General features: G+C 39.1%; 1 protein-coding gene across 1 annotated transcript in view; it reads left to right on the top strand.

Annotated features, from left to right (window-relative positions):
* The window catches only part of LOC135089323 (muscarinic acetylcholine receptor DM1-like), a 250,396-nt gene that overhangs the window by 153,589 nt on the left and 79,307 nt on the right, over positions 1–17,500 (top strand). Inside the window, 2 exon segments of the mRNA XM_063984868.1 lie at positions 1–49; positions 51–124. The exon segment at positions 1–49 is cut by the window's left edge and continues 65 nt beyond it. Coding sequence (XP_063840938.1) covers positions 1–49; positions 51–124 — 123 coding nt within the window.

Genomic DNA, 17,500 nt, shown 5'->3' with positions numbered 1-17,500 from the left:
CCTGCCCGTGACAGTGATGTGTGGGCTGTACTGGCGGATCTGGCGGGAGGACGGAAAAAAGACAGAAGGATCTCACTAACTTGCAGGCTGGAAAGAAAGATCCAAGCAAAAGATCCAACTCTAGGTAAGCTTGTGTGTGTGTGTGTGTGTGTGTGTGTGTGTGTGTGTGTGTGTGTGTGTAGGTGGGGGTGGGGGGTGTTAGGGAAAACGAAAGGGAAGGAGGTTTGTGTGTGTGTTGAGTGTGCTGGGAAGGAAAAGATGGTGGTTCTGATTGTGCGTTCGTGTGTTGCTTTGTTTTGGTTTGGGGTTGGGTTGTATGGTGTGTGTTCGTGTGTTTGTAGGGTGTGTGTGTGTGTGTGTGTAAATTCCCCCAACCGGTCTTAAGGATCACGTGCTGGCCTCTCGTGTGTGTGTTTGTGTGTGTGTGTCGGTTCAGTAATCCCTTCCAAGTACGAGTACAGTGTGTGTGTGTGTTATTTATCATGTTTGAAGTTCTACGTGTGTGTGTACGTGTGCGTGTGTGTGTGTGTGTATGTGTGTGTGCGTATGCATAACCATGTGCGTGTGTGTACCGTAACGGCGCGCTCGTGTGTGTGTGTGTGTGTGTGTGTGTGTGCGTCCGTCTGTGTGTGCGGGTCTGTGTTCGAGTGCGTGAAAACTTTCCTTTAGTCCCTCCTCACCTTTTTCCTCCATTTTCTTTGGAGAGGAAAATAAGTTTACCCTCAATGCCGTTTTCTCCTTTGCTTATGTAAATGTTCCCAGCTTATTAATATTCACCTGGGCTTCATTTATGTGTTTGCTTCCCTCCCAGGTGTTCCGAAGCTTCGCATGTCTGTGTTCGGACTCCTTTTTGAAGCCTCGTTTGTTCCAATACTTTTACGAGGCGTTATGTACATTTATATTACATTTTTTTTATGAATATTTCAATAAGTGTTATGAAGCTTTTGATGGAAAACTTGCCCTCTTTTTGGAGTGCTGTTTTTTTTGGCTTATATATTGCTTCCGTGAGTTTACTATAAGAATTTTTAACATTTTCTTGCCTTCCTTTTCAATCATGGCTTATGGAACGAGTGAATTTTCTGCTATTATTATTATTATTATTGTATTTCTCTCACTTATCTCTCATTTTGAACATCTTCCGTAGTTTTTGTATCTTTTTTTAAATATAACTTTGTATCTCGTATTAAGTCTTTGTTTACTTTAGAATCTATTTTTTTTTTTTCTGGGTTTTTATTCATAGTGGTTCGAATCCCAGTGACTCGGTGTGTTTATGAAGCCTCACGAGACTCACTTGTATCCTCCCGGCACTGCTTCGCTGAGGGATCGAACCAGTGTGAATCTTGACAGAGACTCCGTAGCTTTTCTTCCTTCGCTGTGAAACACTTTTGATCCACATAACAAGAGCCTTTTTGTGTATGTATTTTTAGTGTACTTTTTTGTGATACACGTGAGTCTATCAGTCATTACATTTTTTCGCTGTTATAGAGGTATGTATAGTTCAAAGCGTGGGAAAGACTGGGCGCGGCCGTTACTATATGTAGCTTTGTATCATGTATCTGTTGACGTATCTATGTTGATCTCTTTATGTTTCATGTATATCTGTTCATCTTCGTCTATGTGTTTTTGTTTTTCTCTGTCTTTCAGTGTTTATTTGTTAATCCATGTATTTTTTTATTATTATTTTTTTTTCTCATTGTTTATTTGTTCATCTCTATCGGTTTCTTCTCTCAGTGTTTCTCAGTTCATCTTTATATATTTTTGTTATTTTCTCTCAATGTTTATCTGTTCGTTTTTATGTTTTTTTTTTCCTTCTCTCTCAGTGTTCATGTGTTCATCATCTATGTTTTTCTTCTCTGTCAGTGTTTATATGTTCATCTTTATCAATGTTTTTGTTTTTTTTCCTTCTCTCTCTTTCAATGTTTAGCTGTTCTTCATCTTTTTTTTCTTTTTTTTTCTTTTTTTTTTTCTTTTCCGTCTCTCTCAATGTTTACTTGTTGATTTACGTGTCTGTGTTCATGTTCTCTTCGCAGCCATCAATTTCCTAAGCCTTGGCATTTTCGCTTCCCATTGGCTGTCTCAAAACTTGCTTAGCCGTCTTGTTTGAGTTGAAATTCTTTAGCGTTCAGTTTTATGTCCCTTTTTTTTTATTACTCTTCTTTATTTTTATTCAGTCTTCCAGTTCAATTTTAGGTCTTTTTTTCCCCTCCTTGTTCTTTTTTTTTTTTTTTTTCCAGGAAAGTTTTAAGGTTTTTATCTTCGTATTTTTGCTTCCAGTCCAGTTTTAGGTCCTGTTCTTCGTAATTCGTCTTCCAGTCTTGCATTTCGTTAACTTACTTTTTTTTTCTCTCAGTCTTATCTATCATCGGAGGAACTGAAGTGAATTAATCTCATATGCGGTAGATTTATTTATTTATTTATTTATTTATTTATTTTTATTTATTTATTTATTTATTTTTTACAACTCAGCAGATACATATAGAAAAAAGAATAATTTTGGAAAGGTTCTATACAAATGTGTCTTCGTGTTCATAGGTATCACAGAGAACTGATACATTTTATTTATTTTATTAATTTTCTTATACTTTACAAATATCACAAAGAAAAAAATAAATAAATAAACTTTCCATTAATTAATTCATTCATCTTTTACGCTTTTTGCACAAGAAACTGAAATCTGTTTGTTCATTCATTCATCTTTCACACTTCACAAATAGCACAAGACACTGAAGCCTATCCATCCATTCATTTATCTTTCACACTTCACAAATAGCACAAAGAAACTCAAACCTATTTATTTATTCATTCATTCATCTTTCACACTTCACAAATAGCACAAGAAACTGAAAGCTATCTATTCATTCATTCATTCATCTTTCACACTTCAAAAATAGCACAAGACACTGAAGCCTATCCATCCATTCATCTATCTTTCACACTTTACAAATAGCACAAAGAAACTAAAACCTATCTATTTATTCATTCATTCATCTTTCACAATTCACAAATAGCACAAGACACTGAAACCAGAACCTTTTATTCATTTATCTATTCATCCTTTCACTTATTCATTCGTATGCGCAAGAAGAATTCCGGCCAAGGACGAAAAAAATAATAATAAATAAATGAAAATAAAAGACCCACTAAAGGTGCCGGTCTCTTACTGCTTGCCATAGACACCTACCATCAACGCTAAGGGCAAAGGGTCCCTGATTAACTTTGGCATTCCAGCCCCCAATATTAAAACTAGTGCAGGGCAGGGGGCACCAACACGGCACACAGGCACACGAGGGAACAGACACACGGGGCGGACTCCCTCGTAAAGCCCTACTCGTGTCTGGCAGCTTCCCTTGTGCTCTGATTTTAAGTAATGTAAAGGTGATGCTCTTTTTTTTTTTTTTTTTTCATCTAGTTTCTTGGTTTTAATTTTGTCTATTTGTATTTTTTTTTCTTATTTGTCACTATAAGTGTCGGTTTTTTCGTTTTTTGTTCTTTCTCTCTCGTTTGTTATTCATCTTCCAGTTTTGTTTTACTTTTCTCTCTCTCTCTCTCTCTCTCTCTCTCTCTCTCTCTCTCTCTCTCTCTCTCTCTCTCTCTCTCTCTCTCTCTCTCTCTCTCTCTCTCTCTCTTCTCTCTTTTGGTCATGTAAGGTCATCGTGCCACACACCATTCCATTCCTGCATTGCACAAAATCGTGGTCTTTCATTACCAGACTTTTTTTTCACCCTTTTTTTTTAGGGGGGGGGTAGGAATGGTGGTGTGGGGAGGAATTTCTTTATAATCAAACATTTTTTTTCTTCTTCTTTTTCTTGATGGACGTAGGTTACCATTGAACATCTTGCAGTCAAAGGCTTTATTATTAGGAATGGAAAGATACTCAGTATTGACAAACACATTTTTCCCTCAGTGGTTACGTCATTCACATCCTTTCATTTTTTTGGACCTTATTTGAAATGGAGACTGACACGCAGACAGACAGACAGACAGACAGACAACATAAAAAAAAATGAGTAAATACAATACCAATACAAACTTTTTTCCCCCAGCAGTGTATTTCACAACCTCTGATTTTTTTACCCGTCTTTGAAATGGACACAGGCAAACACGTACATTTTTTTTGTTTTGTTTTGTTGTTTTATCAATTTGTGACGCCCCGAAGAGCAGCTGACCCACCACACTGAAAGTTACCTATATAAAATTAATTCCTGACTTTTGACTCGTAAGGCACACCGTTATTATGAATGTATATAGATGTACTGACCTCTCACTGCACATTACAGCACTAGAAGCAAGGAAATCCCCATAAATATCGACAAGAAAGAACAAAAGAGAAATTAAAAGAGTAGATTTAGCAAGTCAAGCCATTTAGAGATGTCTGTAAGAAGAAAAGACCTCAGACTGGTTACGAATCAGGGAAGACCATACCAGACAGCAGGGAGAGCTTAAAACAAGACAGAGGAGAGAGATAGAAAAGTTAACCTGCATTAGTGAGCATTGAGTGTGTGTGTGGGTGGTGAAGGAGGTAAGGATTTATATAGGTGTACTGGGAATTATAGCATTATATTAGATATGCACTAGAGTTAAGAAGCCGAAAGTACAGTATTGAGCGTTGTGTGGGGTGGTGATGAGGAGGGTGGGGGATGTATATAGATGTACTGGGCATTGTAGCATCACCTCAAGCATATAAAAGAGATAAGAGGTCAAAAATTAAGAGTAATACATCGTTAGATGAGTATTAAGCGTGTGTGGGTGGGTGACGGTAGGGACTGAGACGGCGGGAGAGGAGAGAGGAGCAGCTTAAACTTTCTCGTAATATATAATCTGCTCAGTCAAATGAAGCGTTGCTCAAGTGTTGGTGTTTGCTATCAAAGGAACGAAGATGGAAACTATTGCACATTCACTTGACAGAACGCTAAGGACACCTATCATGAATCAAACGAGCTTCTTAACCCTTTCACTGCATTTAGCACACCTTTCTTTAAGGGGAGAGTCCGGTTTGGATGGGTGTTTCTGTATCTCTGCTAAATAAGCATGAATCGCTCTGATTTTTATGTTGTGAAGTATTGGCAACATGTATATCAATATTAGACATTGATCCCCTTTCTTGCCCCCACCCCCCCTCATCCCCACCCCCCCCAATTCCAATTTCAAGGAAAATTTTAAAACTTTTCACCGTCGTTATTAATTGGCCCACAACCTTTATTTTTCTGTGGCTTAGAGATGTTATGATACCTAACAAAGTTACGTAGGCAGATTTTTCATTTTGGCTTTTGGTTTTGTTTTATGATTTTTTCTTTATCTGTCTTTCTTTCGCCTTTTTTTTACCAAAAAATATTAATACAAAATTACATGAGACCTATATAAAAAAAACGCCTACGTAACTTTGAAGAAGAAGTATTCTTCTGTGTTTTAGTTTTTGTTTCATTGAAATCAAGCTAAAACTAACTCCTGTGAAAACTTTTAAAGGGGGATAACTTATGTTTTGAGATACGGGCCGATAAAGTTTATTGATCGATTACGATCCAGTTATAATACACTAGGAAGCTTTTTCAGGTTTATTATGAGTTCTTTTTTATCATAATCAATCTATTGATACAATCAGATGTATTTCTAAGTATATCAGGCTCCTGGTCCCCCATTGCCTTCGAAAAGGCAATGTATTATCTTGTCAAGCAAGGGGTGTCAAAGTTGCCCACACTTCTCTTTGTTGCCAGGTTTTTTAGAAGCCACCAGGTTCGTACTCTGCTGATGCTTTCTCTTTCTGCTTTCTTTTCGGCTTCATCTGGACTTCGTGGTGCCTCTTTCCTTCTTCATCTTCTGTTGTGAGAGATCTTCTTAGCGCCTTCGTATTGATATTCAATGCTGGCAGCAAACAGGCTTTCCTGTAACCATAATTATGGTCCAGTATTGCTGACTGTGCAACAAATGAGAGTCTTTTCAAGCCAGAAAACTTTGTTTTGCTTGCCCGTGACCACATCTTGCTGTGACCACATCTTGCTGTGACTGGCGGCTCGACTGGCGGCTCCAGGCGAGGTATTTTTCCCCTTTCTGTATCCAACTTCACGCCCCAGGCATCCCTGCTCTGCTGCTTTCTCTTAGACAACCGTGGCATGGTTGGCAGGAGGTAGATTGTAGTTTGTAGTGGCGAAATAACGCGCTTAGTAGCTGTGAGAGTGGGAGAAGTCGCGAGAGACTGAGCAACAACCTCCCGTGACAAGAGCTACGTGAGCACTGAGGAGGCAGGATCCTTGCTGGGAGCTAGTATCACACACACACACACTCGCCTTGAGTGTTGCCATATCGTATCCAAGCAAAAAAAAGTTCAGATTTTAGCGTTTTTTCGTAGTATTGGGTAAGAAAAACTTACTCTGCTGATGTAAACAAACGCACGTGGTTGATTGCGTGACATTTAAATGCCATTTAAAGGGAAACTATGGGGCATTTCCCCTTAAATCTTTACGAGATTGCTGCCAACAAGTATACCTACCACATATATTTTTTTCACAAAAAGTCATTATTTTTCATTTTTTTTCGTCTCCAGACCGGACGCTCCCCTTAATAACTAACCACTCCCAGACATGTTTTCCTATCCTACAGCCACTTCCAAACACTGTACTGGCTAGGAATTGCAAAATCTACCCCTTTTTTATCCTGTTCTTTTATGTAGTTGCATGTAAAGATTTCATACATCGCTTTTAGTGCTGGAAATCGTTGCATATCACAGTATTATCTCCCAGACAGCAGAATGTGACAGATCAGAAAGCATTTAGCCCCCTCCAACCACCGCGTCCTTCAGTTAGTCTTGGTTCCTGGTGAGTTTTGCAATATGTTCAGTGGTAGACACTTTCCAGTCTTCGTCCAGTCATCCATCAGGTAGTCAGAGTAGTAGGAGTGTGCTGGCTGAGTAGCTTGGATGGTAGTCTTGGGTTCCTGGCGAGTCTGGAATCCGTTCATTGGTAGACACACTTTCCAATCTTTTGTCCAGTCGTCTATCAGTCAGTCAGTCAGTAAGATAGGAGTGTGACGGATAGAGTGGCTAGATCATGTATAACCTTTAGAGATTGTATATATACTTTTTTTATTATTATTATTTATTGATATATTTCCAAGTAGGTGATAAGAGAAGCTAAAATCAGTTTGTCAGTTAGTCCTTGTTTTCTTTTATATATATTAGTATTTATATGATTTATATATTCGTTTCTCTGTGCATTTACATATTATCATTTACGTATTATATTTATTCTATGGTCATATATTCATCTAGGAAGCAGAGACAAAGTAAATGAACACTATTCAACACTGTTTATCCGCTTCATCCTCTGACGAAACAACAACAACAACAACAACAACAACAACAACAACAACAAACAACAACAACAAAACAAAAAACTATCACAATGCGAGGCAAATTTCGTAGATTTTTTTTGTAATTAATGACGAGAGAAATATTTTGTGTGTAATGTGAGTGGTGGCCGTGGAGGAGACGAGCTACATTACTTACACCAAGGCTAAATTTGATGTAATTACGTGTGATGGTTGGGTCATTAGTAGCGGGGAGGAAAATAAGACTGTAGCGCAGTCATCTTTGTAACGTATGTGTGTGTGTGTGTGTGTGTGTGTGTGTGTGTGTGTGTGTGTGTGTGTGTGTGTGTGTGTGTGTGTGTGTGTGTGTGTGTGTGTGGATGGTTGCTTTCTTTGGCTCTCTTTCTTAATAACCTTCTTTCTTTTCTTTCCTTTCTTTCTTTCTTTCTTTCTTTCTTTCTGTGTATTTACCTTTCTTTTCCTTCTTCCTTCGTTTCTTTCTTTATTTTGTTTTCTATCTTTAATCGTGTTTTCTTTTTTCTTTTTTTTATTTTCTTTTACTTCTTTCTTTCATTCCATTCCACGTAAACTCTCTTTCTTTCTCTCTTTCTCTCTCTATTACACTCTGTTTATCATTCTATCTTATTTCACCATTTATCCTATTTTTTTTTTATTCACCTTATATGAATAGAGTTACATAGCATACCAACATACATACATACATAACACACACATATACATACATATATACATGCGCAGATAAGTTACATACACATTCAAGCTGAGGAAAATAGTGTGTGTGTGTGTGTGTGTGTGTGTGTGTGTGTGTGTAGGGATAATTGGAAAAGTCTCCGTAAGAACCATTTTTATTTATTTATTATTTTTTTTAATAGAAAAAAATTAAAACTAATAATTTTTTGTTTTGTAATTTAGGGTCGTCTTTTTTTATTCTATTTTTATTATTTATTTTTCTTTCAGTTTCGAGATTAAACGTATAATTGATAGCCCATAAAATCTCTCTCTCTCCTCTCCTCTCTCTCTCTCTCTCTCTCCTCTCTCTCTCTCTCTCTCTCACTCTCTCTCTCTCTCCTCTCTCTCTCTCTCTCTCTCTCTCTCTCTCTCTCTCTCGATTTTTCTCTTTCATAATCTTTTATAACCTCCTCCACCTGCTCGTCCTCGCTCTCCTCCTCCTCCTCCTCCTCCTCCTCCTCCTTTGCTAGTGTAAAGGAAGAAGAACTGCGAAAGAAACAGAGGAGAAGAGGATTTAAGAGAGAGAGAGAGAGAGAGAGAGAGAGAGAGAGAGAGAGAGAGAGAGAGAGAGAGAGAGAGAGAGAGGGTAGCCCATCTCTACTGCCAACTTTGTCGCCTTTAATAATATCGGAAATTTTTATCGTTATCTTTTACCGACCTCGCTTTATCGGCCGGGGCGGGATGCGAAGCCGGGATCTGGTAACACTAGATTAACGCGCGAACCTTCATACCACCTCCTCTTCCTCCTCCTCCTCTTCCTCCTCCTTCATCCTCGTTCATTCTCGTCCTCCTCATCCTCCATCCTCGTCTTTCTTCCAGATTTTCTCTCGCCTTTTTTTTATTTTTAGGGAGTCGGGTATGGAGAGAGAGAGAGAGAGAGAGAGAGAGAGAGAGAGAGAGAGAGAGAGAGAGAGAGAGAGAGAGAGAGAGAGAGAGAGAGAGAGAGAGACAAGTCGACAAACAGACTTTTACACACACACACACACACACACACACAGAGAGAGAGAGAGAGAGAGAGAGAGAGAGAGAGAGAGAGAGAGAGAGAGAGAGAGAGAGAGAGAGAGAGAGAGAGTGAAAACGAGGGATACTTAAAGCTTTTCTATTTGAAAAGAAGGGACAGGGAGAAAAGGCGAGAGAGAGAGAGAGAGAGAGAGAGAGAGAGAGAGAGAGAGAGAGAGAGAGAGAGAGAGAGAGAGAGAGAGAGAAAAGCTATACCATTGTCTTCAATCGGTGTTATCGGCAAGAAAGCGCGGAAGAGAGAGAGAGAGAGAGAGAGAGAGAGAGAGAGAGAGAGAGAGAGAGAGAGAGAGTTGAAGGACAAGAATGAAAAAAAAAACACACACACACAAGGGGAAAGAAATGAAACGGAAACAGAGGGAGGAAAAATCGGAAGGGAACGAAAGAAGGAGGAGGGAAAAAGAGCAGAGAGAGAGAGAGAGAGAGAGAGAGAGAGAGAGAGAGAGAGAGAGAGAGAGAGAGAGAAGGGGGGGGTCGGGAGGAAAGCCGTCAGGATAAGTGGCTGATGCTCTCACACGCGCGTGCATTATCTGTGTGCATCAGGAGGAGGAGGAGGAGGAGGAGGAGAGGAAGGAGGAGGAGGAGGAGGGAGAGGATAAAGTATCGGAAGAATATACAATTAGTTAGTTTTGTAAGATTCCGGAGAGAGAGAGAGAGAGAGAGAGAGAGAGAGAGAGAGAGAGAGAGAGAGAGAGAGAGAGAGACGGTTTACCAACGAAGATTTCTCTCTCTTGGTTTAAAGATATCCAACTTGATCTCTCTCTCTCTCTCTCTCTCTCTCTCTCTCTCTCTCTCTCTCTCTCTCTCTCTCTCTCTCTCTCTCTCTGACATTTAATATAAAACAATCAAGGCAATAGATTTCAATCGTGAATATGTATGCTTGTATGTGTGTGTGTGTGTGTGTGTGTGTGTGTGTGTGTGTGTGTGTGTGTGTGTGTGTGTGTGTGTGTGTGTGTGTGTACTGTCTACTGATTGGTCCGCGCGGTGATCTGATCTCGTTTCTCATTGGCTTGTCGCTTCCCTTTCCCCTCTATCCCCTTTGACCTGACCCAGCCCAAGTTGACCTCGATTCCTGCTTCATTGTGACGGGCTGTGGCATTGATCAGGTGGAGGAGGAGGAGGTGGAGGTGGAGGAGGAGGTGGAGGTGGAAGTGGAGGAGGAGGAAGAGGAGGAAGGAAGAAGAAAGAGGAGGAGGAAATAGAAGATGCTGTCTGTCTATGTGTCTCCTGTCTTTGCTCTCTCTCTCTCTCTCTCTCTCTCTCTCTCTCTCTCTCTCTCTCTCTCTCTCTCTCTCTCTCTCTCTCTCTCTCTCTCTCTCTCTCTCTCTCTCATACATTTTCAACTTTTCTCAATGTTTTCTGTTACTTTTTTTTTCATACCACACATACAGACTCTCTCTCTCTCTCTCTCTCTCTCTCTCTCTCTCTCTCTCTCTCTCTCTCTCTCTCTCTCTCTCTCTCTCTCTCTCTCTCTCTCTCTCTCTCCATTCATCCTCGCACCTTTACCTTCCTCTTCCCTCCTGTTCATTCATCTCTCTCTCTCTCTCTCTCTCTCTCTCTCTCTCTCTCTCTCTCTCTCTCTCTCTCTCTCTCTCTCTCTCTCTCTCTCTCTCTCTCTCTCTCTCTCTCTCTCTCTCTCTCCCATTCTCCCTGACACCAGCAGTGACCCCGCTCGACCTTGCCTGACCTTCGTGAGCTACTGTGCCGCTCCTCATCGATTTCTCTGGCAGCGTTACGGACTGTGGGGGGAGGGGTATGTGTGTGCGTGTGCGTGTGCGTGTGCGTGTGTACCTACGTAGGCTGTGTGGGTTTGTGTACATGTATGTTTGTTTGTAAGTGTGTTTTCATCATCTGATAGTATTATTGTAACTTTTTTTGTGGGGTCTCTCTCTCTCTCTCTCTCTCTCTCTCTCTCTCTCTCTCTCTCTCTCTCTCTCTCTCTCTCTCTCTCTCTCTCTCTCTCTCTCTCTCTCTCTCTCTCTCTCTTACCTGTCTGTACCTAGTTTGGGTTTACCTGGTTAATTACTTAGGTGTGTTTTTGTGTTAACCTGTCATCTCTCCTGTCCTGTTTGTTTATCTATTTATTTTTGGTTGGGCTTGTTTACTTGTTTTCTTATTTCTATCTCTGTTTGTTTGTTTGTTTGTTTGTTTGTTTTCCCTTCTTGCGTGTGTTTTTATCTGGTTTTGATCTTCTGTAGTTACTGACATCTGTGTTTTGCTTATTTATTTATTTATTTATTTATTTTATTTATTTATTTTTGTCTGTCTTATCTTGTGTTATTTTTTTATGTCTTGTTATTTACTATTTCGTTTTTTTTTTAGACGTTTTTCTACTTTGTTATTTATCCTGTTGAATTGTTTACCTGTCACCTCTTCTCTTTTGTTTACTTTTTTTTTTTTTTACCTATCTACCTGCCTTGTTATTCCTATTCTTATTTTTTCTATGTCCCTTTGTGTCTCGTTTTTATTTATCCTGTTTAATTTTTTACCTGTGCTTGTGTTTACCTGTCACCTGTCCTTCCCCTCATGCTTAGTTTTTTACCTGTTTGGCTCTCTTCTTATTTACATATCGTTTTGAAGGCATTGTGTCTAATCTTGGTCCACTTAGTTTAATTATCTGTTGTTACCTGTGTCTATACCTGTTCCTTATCCTATATTGTCTATTTTTTTTTTAATCATGCTATTTTATTTATTTATTTTTTTTTTTGGTTCAGTTATCTCTTCTTATCCCTATATCATTTGTCTTTAGGTGTGAAGTTGTTGCTGGGTGGGTGGGTGGGCGGAGAGGAGCCTTCGTCTTTGCTATCTTACGCCTCTGTAGATTAGATTGTAGCTGTAAAGAGTCAAGGTTCAGCAGATCAACAGGTGCGCTTCCTCCTGCTGGTGCTGCTGCTTGTTCCTCCTGTGTGTTCCTTTGTGATGCGCAAGTTTATCTAGTTGTTGTTGATTGAGAGAGGGATGGTGTGTGTGTGTGTGTGTGTGTGTGTGTGTGTGTGTGTGTGTGTGTGTGTGTGTGTGTGTGTGTGTGTGTGTGTGTGTGTGTGTGTGTGTGTGTGTGTGTGTGTGGTCGTCATTAGTGATTAAAGCAGAAAAAAACACGTGCGTGATTATCATTATTATTATTATTATTATTATTATCATTATTATTATTATTATTATTATTATTATTACTACTACTACTACTACTAGTACTACTACTATTATTAATATTATTGCCACTATCGTTATTACCACTACAAAACAATAACAACAAAAACTAGTTCTACTATTACTACTATTACTGTCACCACCACCACCACCACCATCACCACCACCACCATCATTAACATCATTACAATTACCTTTATCTTGTTTATTTGTTTATTTTCTAATTAAACAAGAAAAAACTGACACGTGTTTCTGATGTACTTGTGATTTTTTTTCTTTGTTTTTTTTTTTTCCTTTTCTTTACCTGTTTCCTTTTGCTCACTGTTGACTGATGTTTGTTTTTCTCTTTTTCCTCTTTTTTTCCCCTTTTTTTTATTCAATTACTCGTTTCCATCCTGTTCTCGTCATGCCGAGGAAAATTGACTTCTTTTTGTTTGTTTTGTTTGTTTCTCTTTTGTTGTTTTTTTTCCTCCACGTGTCGACTGGTGTTGGTGGCGCATCCCTCCCTTGTTTGTGTGTTTGTTTGTTTGTTTGTTTGTGTGTGTTTTTCTTTTGTTTGTGTGTTTGTTTTGTTTGTCTATATTTATGTTTGAGAAAATCGAATGTGTGTATGTGTGTGTGTGTGTGTGTGTGTGTGTGTGTGTGTGTGTGTGTGTGTGTGTGTGTGTGTGTGTGTGTGTGTGTGTGTGTGTGTGTGTGTGTGTGTGTGTCACTGACGATTTCTGTTCGTTCCTTTGTTTGTTTGCTTATATCATACACACACACACACACACACACACACACACACACACACACACACACACACACACACACACACACACACACTATTTAAATTTTCTCCATGTATAATTTTGCACTTTTTTTTTCTCTCGTTCATTCTTATTTACTTTTCTTTGCATTTTTAATTAACTGTTTACTTTTTACTGTTTTGGAATCTTGGTGTCTACTGGTAAGCTTCGTTTTATTGTTTTAATTGAGTGATTAGGCAGTTAAGGGTGATTGGGCTGTCATGAGTGGTTATGCAGTAAAGGATGATTGGATAATAGATAGTTGAGAGTAGTTAGAGTGATTGAATAGTTAAGAGTGATTGGGTAGATGACTGACAGAATAATTGGGTGATTGAATTAAGAGTGAGTAGATAACGAGTGATTCGACAATTAAGAGTGATTAGGTAGTTAAAAAATATTAGATGTTTACTATTGGATTGGACTGCTGTTTAAGTCCTCTCGTAATGGTGTGTGTGTGTGTGTGTGTGTGTGTGTGTGTGTGTGTGTGTGTAATAACATCCCAATCTTCTCTATCTCTCTTGTTCTGTCTAATCTTATCTTGTTCTGCCTTTTATTCATTCATTCATTTTTTTCATTATTTATTCATTTATTCATATTAGTCATGTTTTGTGAGGTGATTAGTGTAAAACTGTGAAGAATAGTTAGTACAATTTATTTGACATTTTTATTATATTCCAATCAGCATTAGAGATTCCATGTTACATCTAATTATCTCCCTTGTGATTGGTGGCAGTAAAGCTGTGAGGTGATTGGCTGATATATAACTGATGTATAACTAAACTCCAATCAGGTTACTGTATTGTGCTGCTGTGTGTGTGTGTGTGTGTGTGTGTGTGTGTGTGTGTGTGTGTGTGTGTGACGTAGACAAATAGCATCATTATCTATCCACTGAGCGCGTTGTGGTTCCCTTCTATCTATCGCCTTTAGCCTCACTATCGATTTATCTACTCCTTGCTCTCCTTCCCAGAGCTTTCCTCTCACCTGCCCATTACGTACTGTTACTCCTGCTGCTGCTGCTGCTGCTGCTGTTGCTGCTGCTTTGGGACTCTGCTGTTACTGCTTCTGTTACTGCTCCTGTTATTGTTACTACTTCTACTATTACTGCTGCTGCTACCACTACTACTACTACTACTACTACTACTACTACTGTTCCTGTTCCACTATTGCTGATAATACCACTAATAATAATAGTATTAATACTAGTACTATGTTTGCCGTCACCACCACCACCACTACCACCACCACAACCACCACCACCACTATACTACTACTACTACTACTACTACTACTACTACCATCTCCACCATAGGTCTAATAAAACTAGATCAATATTATATTTTTTCATATTTTTTTACACATTACAGGAGTGATGACGCCGAGAACAGCACCACCAATAATAATAATGATAATAATAATAATAATGATAATAATAATAATAATAATAATAATAATAATAATAATAATTATAATAATAATAACCACTCATGAAAGAAAAAAAAAAAGGCACTCATTTCTCGTACATTTTCGCCACTCGATTTACGTTTAAGTCGCGTTCGAAACCAACAAAATGATTCGGTTTTATCAGTTAATTACATCAACGAGAACTCATCTGTCTGTCTCCGTGTGTGTGTGTGTGTGTGTGTGTGTGTGTGTGTGTGTGTGTTGCTCTCCTCCTTTTTATGTCTGTTTTATATTTGTGTTTCATTCGTTTGGCTGTTTTTTTTTTTTTTTGCTTTCATTTTTTTGTGTCTGTGTTTGTCTGTCGTTCTGTATGTCTCGTTTTGTCTTTTTTGTCTGTCTGTCTGTATGTATGTCTGTTTGTTTGTCCGTCAGTGTGATTTTTTTGTCTATCTGTCGGTTTGATTTGATTTCGTGTTTGCATTTGGAATACAAGAGAGAGAGAGAGAGAGAGAGAGAGAGAGAGAGAGAGAGAGAGAGAGAGAGAGAGAGAGAGAGAGAGAGAGACTACACCTTTTATGGCTTTTCTTGCAGTTTCTTTTCTCCTCCTCCTCCTCCTCCTCCTCTTCCTCCTTTTCATTCAATTAGCCACTACATTTTATGACCATTTTTACTCTCCCTTTTCTCCTTCACCTTTCTTAACTGCCCCATCTACCTAATGACACAGGTGGGAATCACACTTCTACTTCAGTTAAGATGTGTGTGTGTGTGTGTGTGTGTGTGAGCTATTAAATTAACAAACTCGATTGATTAGTTAACTTAAATGCGCTTAGAAAAGATTAAAGAAAAATTAAATAATAATGTGATAGATAATGAATACATACTTTCACAAATCTAATCTTGGAAAATTTGTACCGAAGTTTTTTTTTTGTCAAACTTTTAAATAAGCGCATGAAGATTTACGACTTTTTTTTTTATGCTCATACATTTCATTTACCACAACAGTGCAAAAGTCACCACGGGCGCTGCCGGGTCGTTTATCTTTACTTATTCACGCCGGTAATATGTCTTTTCGAGAAGTTGTAACTAGCTCCCTTCGCTGAAATCCGTACGGTTCCACCCTAACCCCAAACTACCGAGTGAAGTGCTAAAGTTGCAGAATCCAGCCTTGATTTGACTTACTTTCCTATTCAGAGCTCATAATGATAACGTTTATGAATTAACTCTTTAAGGTTTTACAGTCTACGTTGCTGTAAATCCTTCTACTTAATGGCAGGCTTGTGAAGTGAAATCCAACCTTGACTGCACTTATTTTTCCATTCAGACCTTACCATCACATTCTGAAAACATTTATGAATAGAGTGTTGTGAAATTTTTACAGTCTATTGTGCTGTAAATGTTTCTGGTTATTGGCAGATTTGTAAAGTGGCGAAATCCAGTCTTGATCAGACATGCTTTTCCATTCAGAACACACAGCCGCATATTGGAAGCGTGTATCAGTGAACTTTTCGATCCTTACAGCCTGACCTGCTTTAGATGCTTATTATTGGCAAGCTTGTAAAGTGGCAAGCGAAATCCAGCGTTGATTGCGCTTATTTTTCTATCGAGGCGTAAGACCACTATTAACAACGCTTATAAATGATCACCTTTCAAGATTTACAGTCCATGTGCCATAAACGCTCACGATGCAGCCAATAGACACACGCCAAAAACTTGTGAAATCGGCGCCTCAGACTGCAGTCACTCTTCTACTCAGAGCACAAGATCTCGTACTGTAAACGTTTTAATTAATTTATGCATATTTTTTTTTTCCAGCCTTCACTTCTGTAGGTGTTTATGGTGCTACATTTGAGCCAATCATGACTCGTGTAGTGGCAAAATCCAGCCCAGCTCTGATTGCCGTCTTTTTTCTACCGAGGGCACAACAACACTTCCTGAAAACCTATGAATTAACTTGTGCAGCGCTTTAAGCCACTCGCCACTCGGATAATTGGGTAAAATACGTAGAAAACTCACGTGTTACCTGACGTAATTCCCTTAATTAACGCGCAGCCACGTACTCAAATGCTAAAAATGTAATTGCGTGAAGTTTTAAACCTTTTGGCAATACAGGCACGTAAAGCGTACAAAGACCGGGATTCGAACCCCCAAAAGCGTCAGGGATTTGCCGAGACGAGGTGAACGTTCAGACTGAACCCCGAGACTCGTTATGGGAACAAAAACAACGTGCAGAGGAAGATAAACACGAGAAATAAAGAAAAAAACTAAAAATGAAAACAAAAACATGAGAAGAAACAAGGAAATGAGAGCGAAAAAGAACTGATGAAGCTAAAAACTATGATTAATAAAAGATTTTTTTTTTAAATGCAAGACAGTGAGATGAAGTGAGGAGAGTGAGACAGAAAAAAGGTTAAATGAACAGCATATGTTATGTTACACCTTGTCGTGGTGTGTTACTCAACCATTAACCATGAGTGAGTGTACAGGTGCCCTAGGAAGTGATGTCTCCATGTCCGGTGTGCAATCATGCCTATAAACTGGATAAGAATCAATGTATAGACTAATGAGTTGCTTTGTTTTGAGAGCAACGCAAAGGCCAAGAACTGAGAGCGTGGTAGCTGGAAATAATTGATTTTTTTTTTTCTTAACTTAGTTCTTCTTGTTCTTGTTCTTTTTCTTCTCTCTCCCGTCAGAAAGATTTATCAGAACCTGACATCACTCCCTTAGGCTGCTGTACATCTTGAAAGCACTCCCGTCACGCTGTGCTCTGATTACCTCGCGTGTCTGAGCAAAACAAGAGAACCGAGCGAGGGGGTGGCGACTGAACTTCTGGTGAGCGAAGACGATTAGACGCGAGGCAAACGAGATAGACTTTAGCAGGACCTCGAAGCAACCACGAGACTGTAGATTACGAACTTCTAAAAGGATTACAAAGGTTGTTTTCGTTTACATTTCACTAACCTCGTATACAAATTGATACGAGCAAGGAATGATTTGGATCGGAACACGTGAAGCTTAATTTTGGTCTTCAGGGGCTTTATAACTAGTGAACCACCTCCTGTGTGATGTGTTTGTGCTGTGTGCTTACTCGCTCGTGGCCT

The sequence above is a fragment of the Scylla paramamosain genome, chromosome 32, assembly GCF_035594125.1.
Source record: "Scylla paramamosain isolate STU-SP2022 chromosome 32, ASM3559412v1, whole genome shotgun sequence".
Classification (NCBI taxonomy): Eukaryota; Metazoa; Arthropoda; class Malacostraca; order Decapoda; family Portunidae; genus Scylla; species Scylla paramamosain.
Note: the sequence above shows the minus strand (reverse complement) of the source record. Positions and strands in the feature narration are given on the sequence as shown.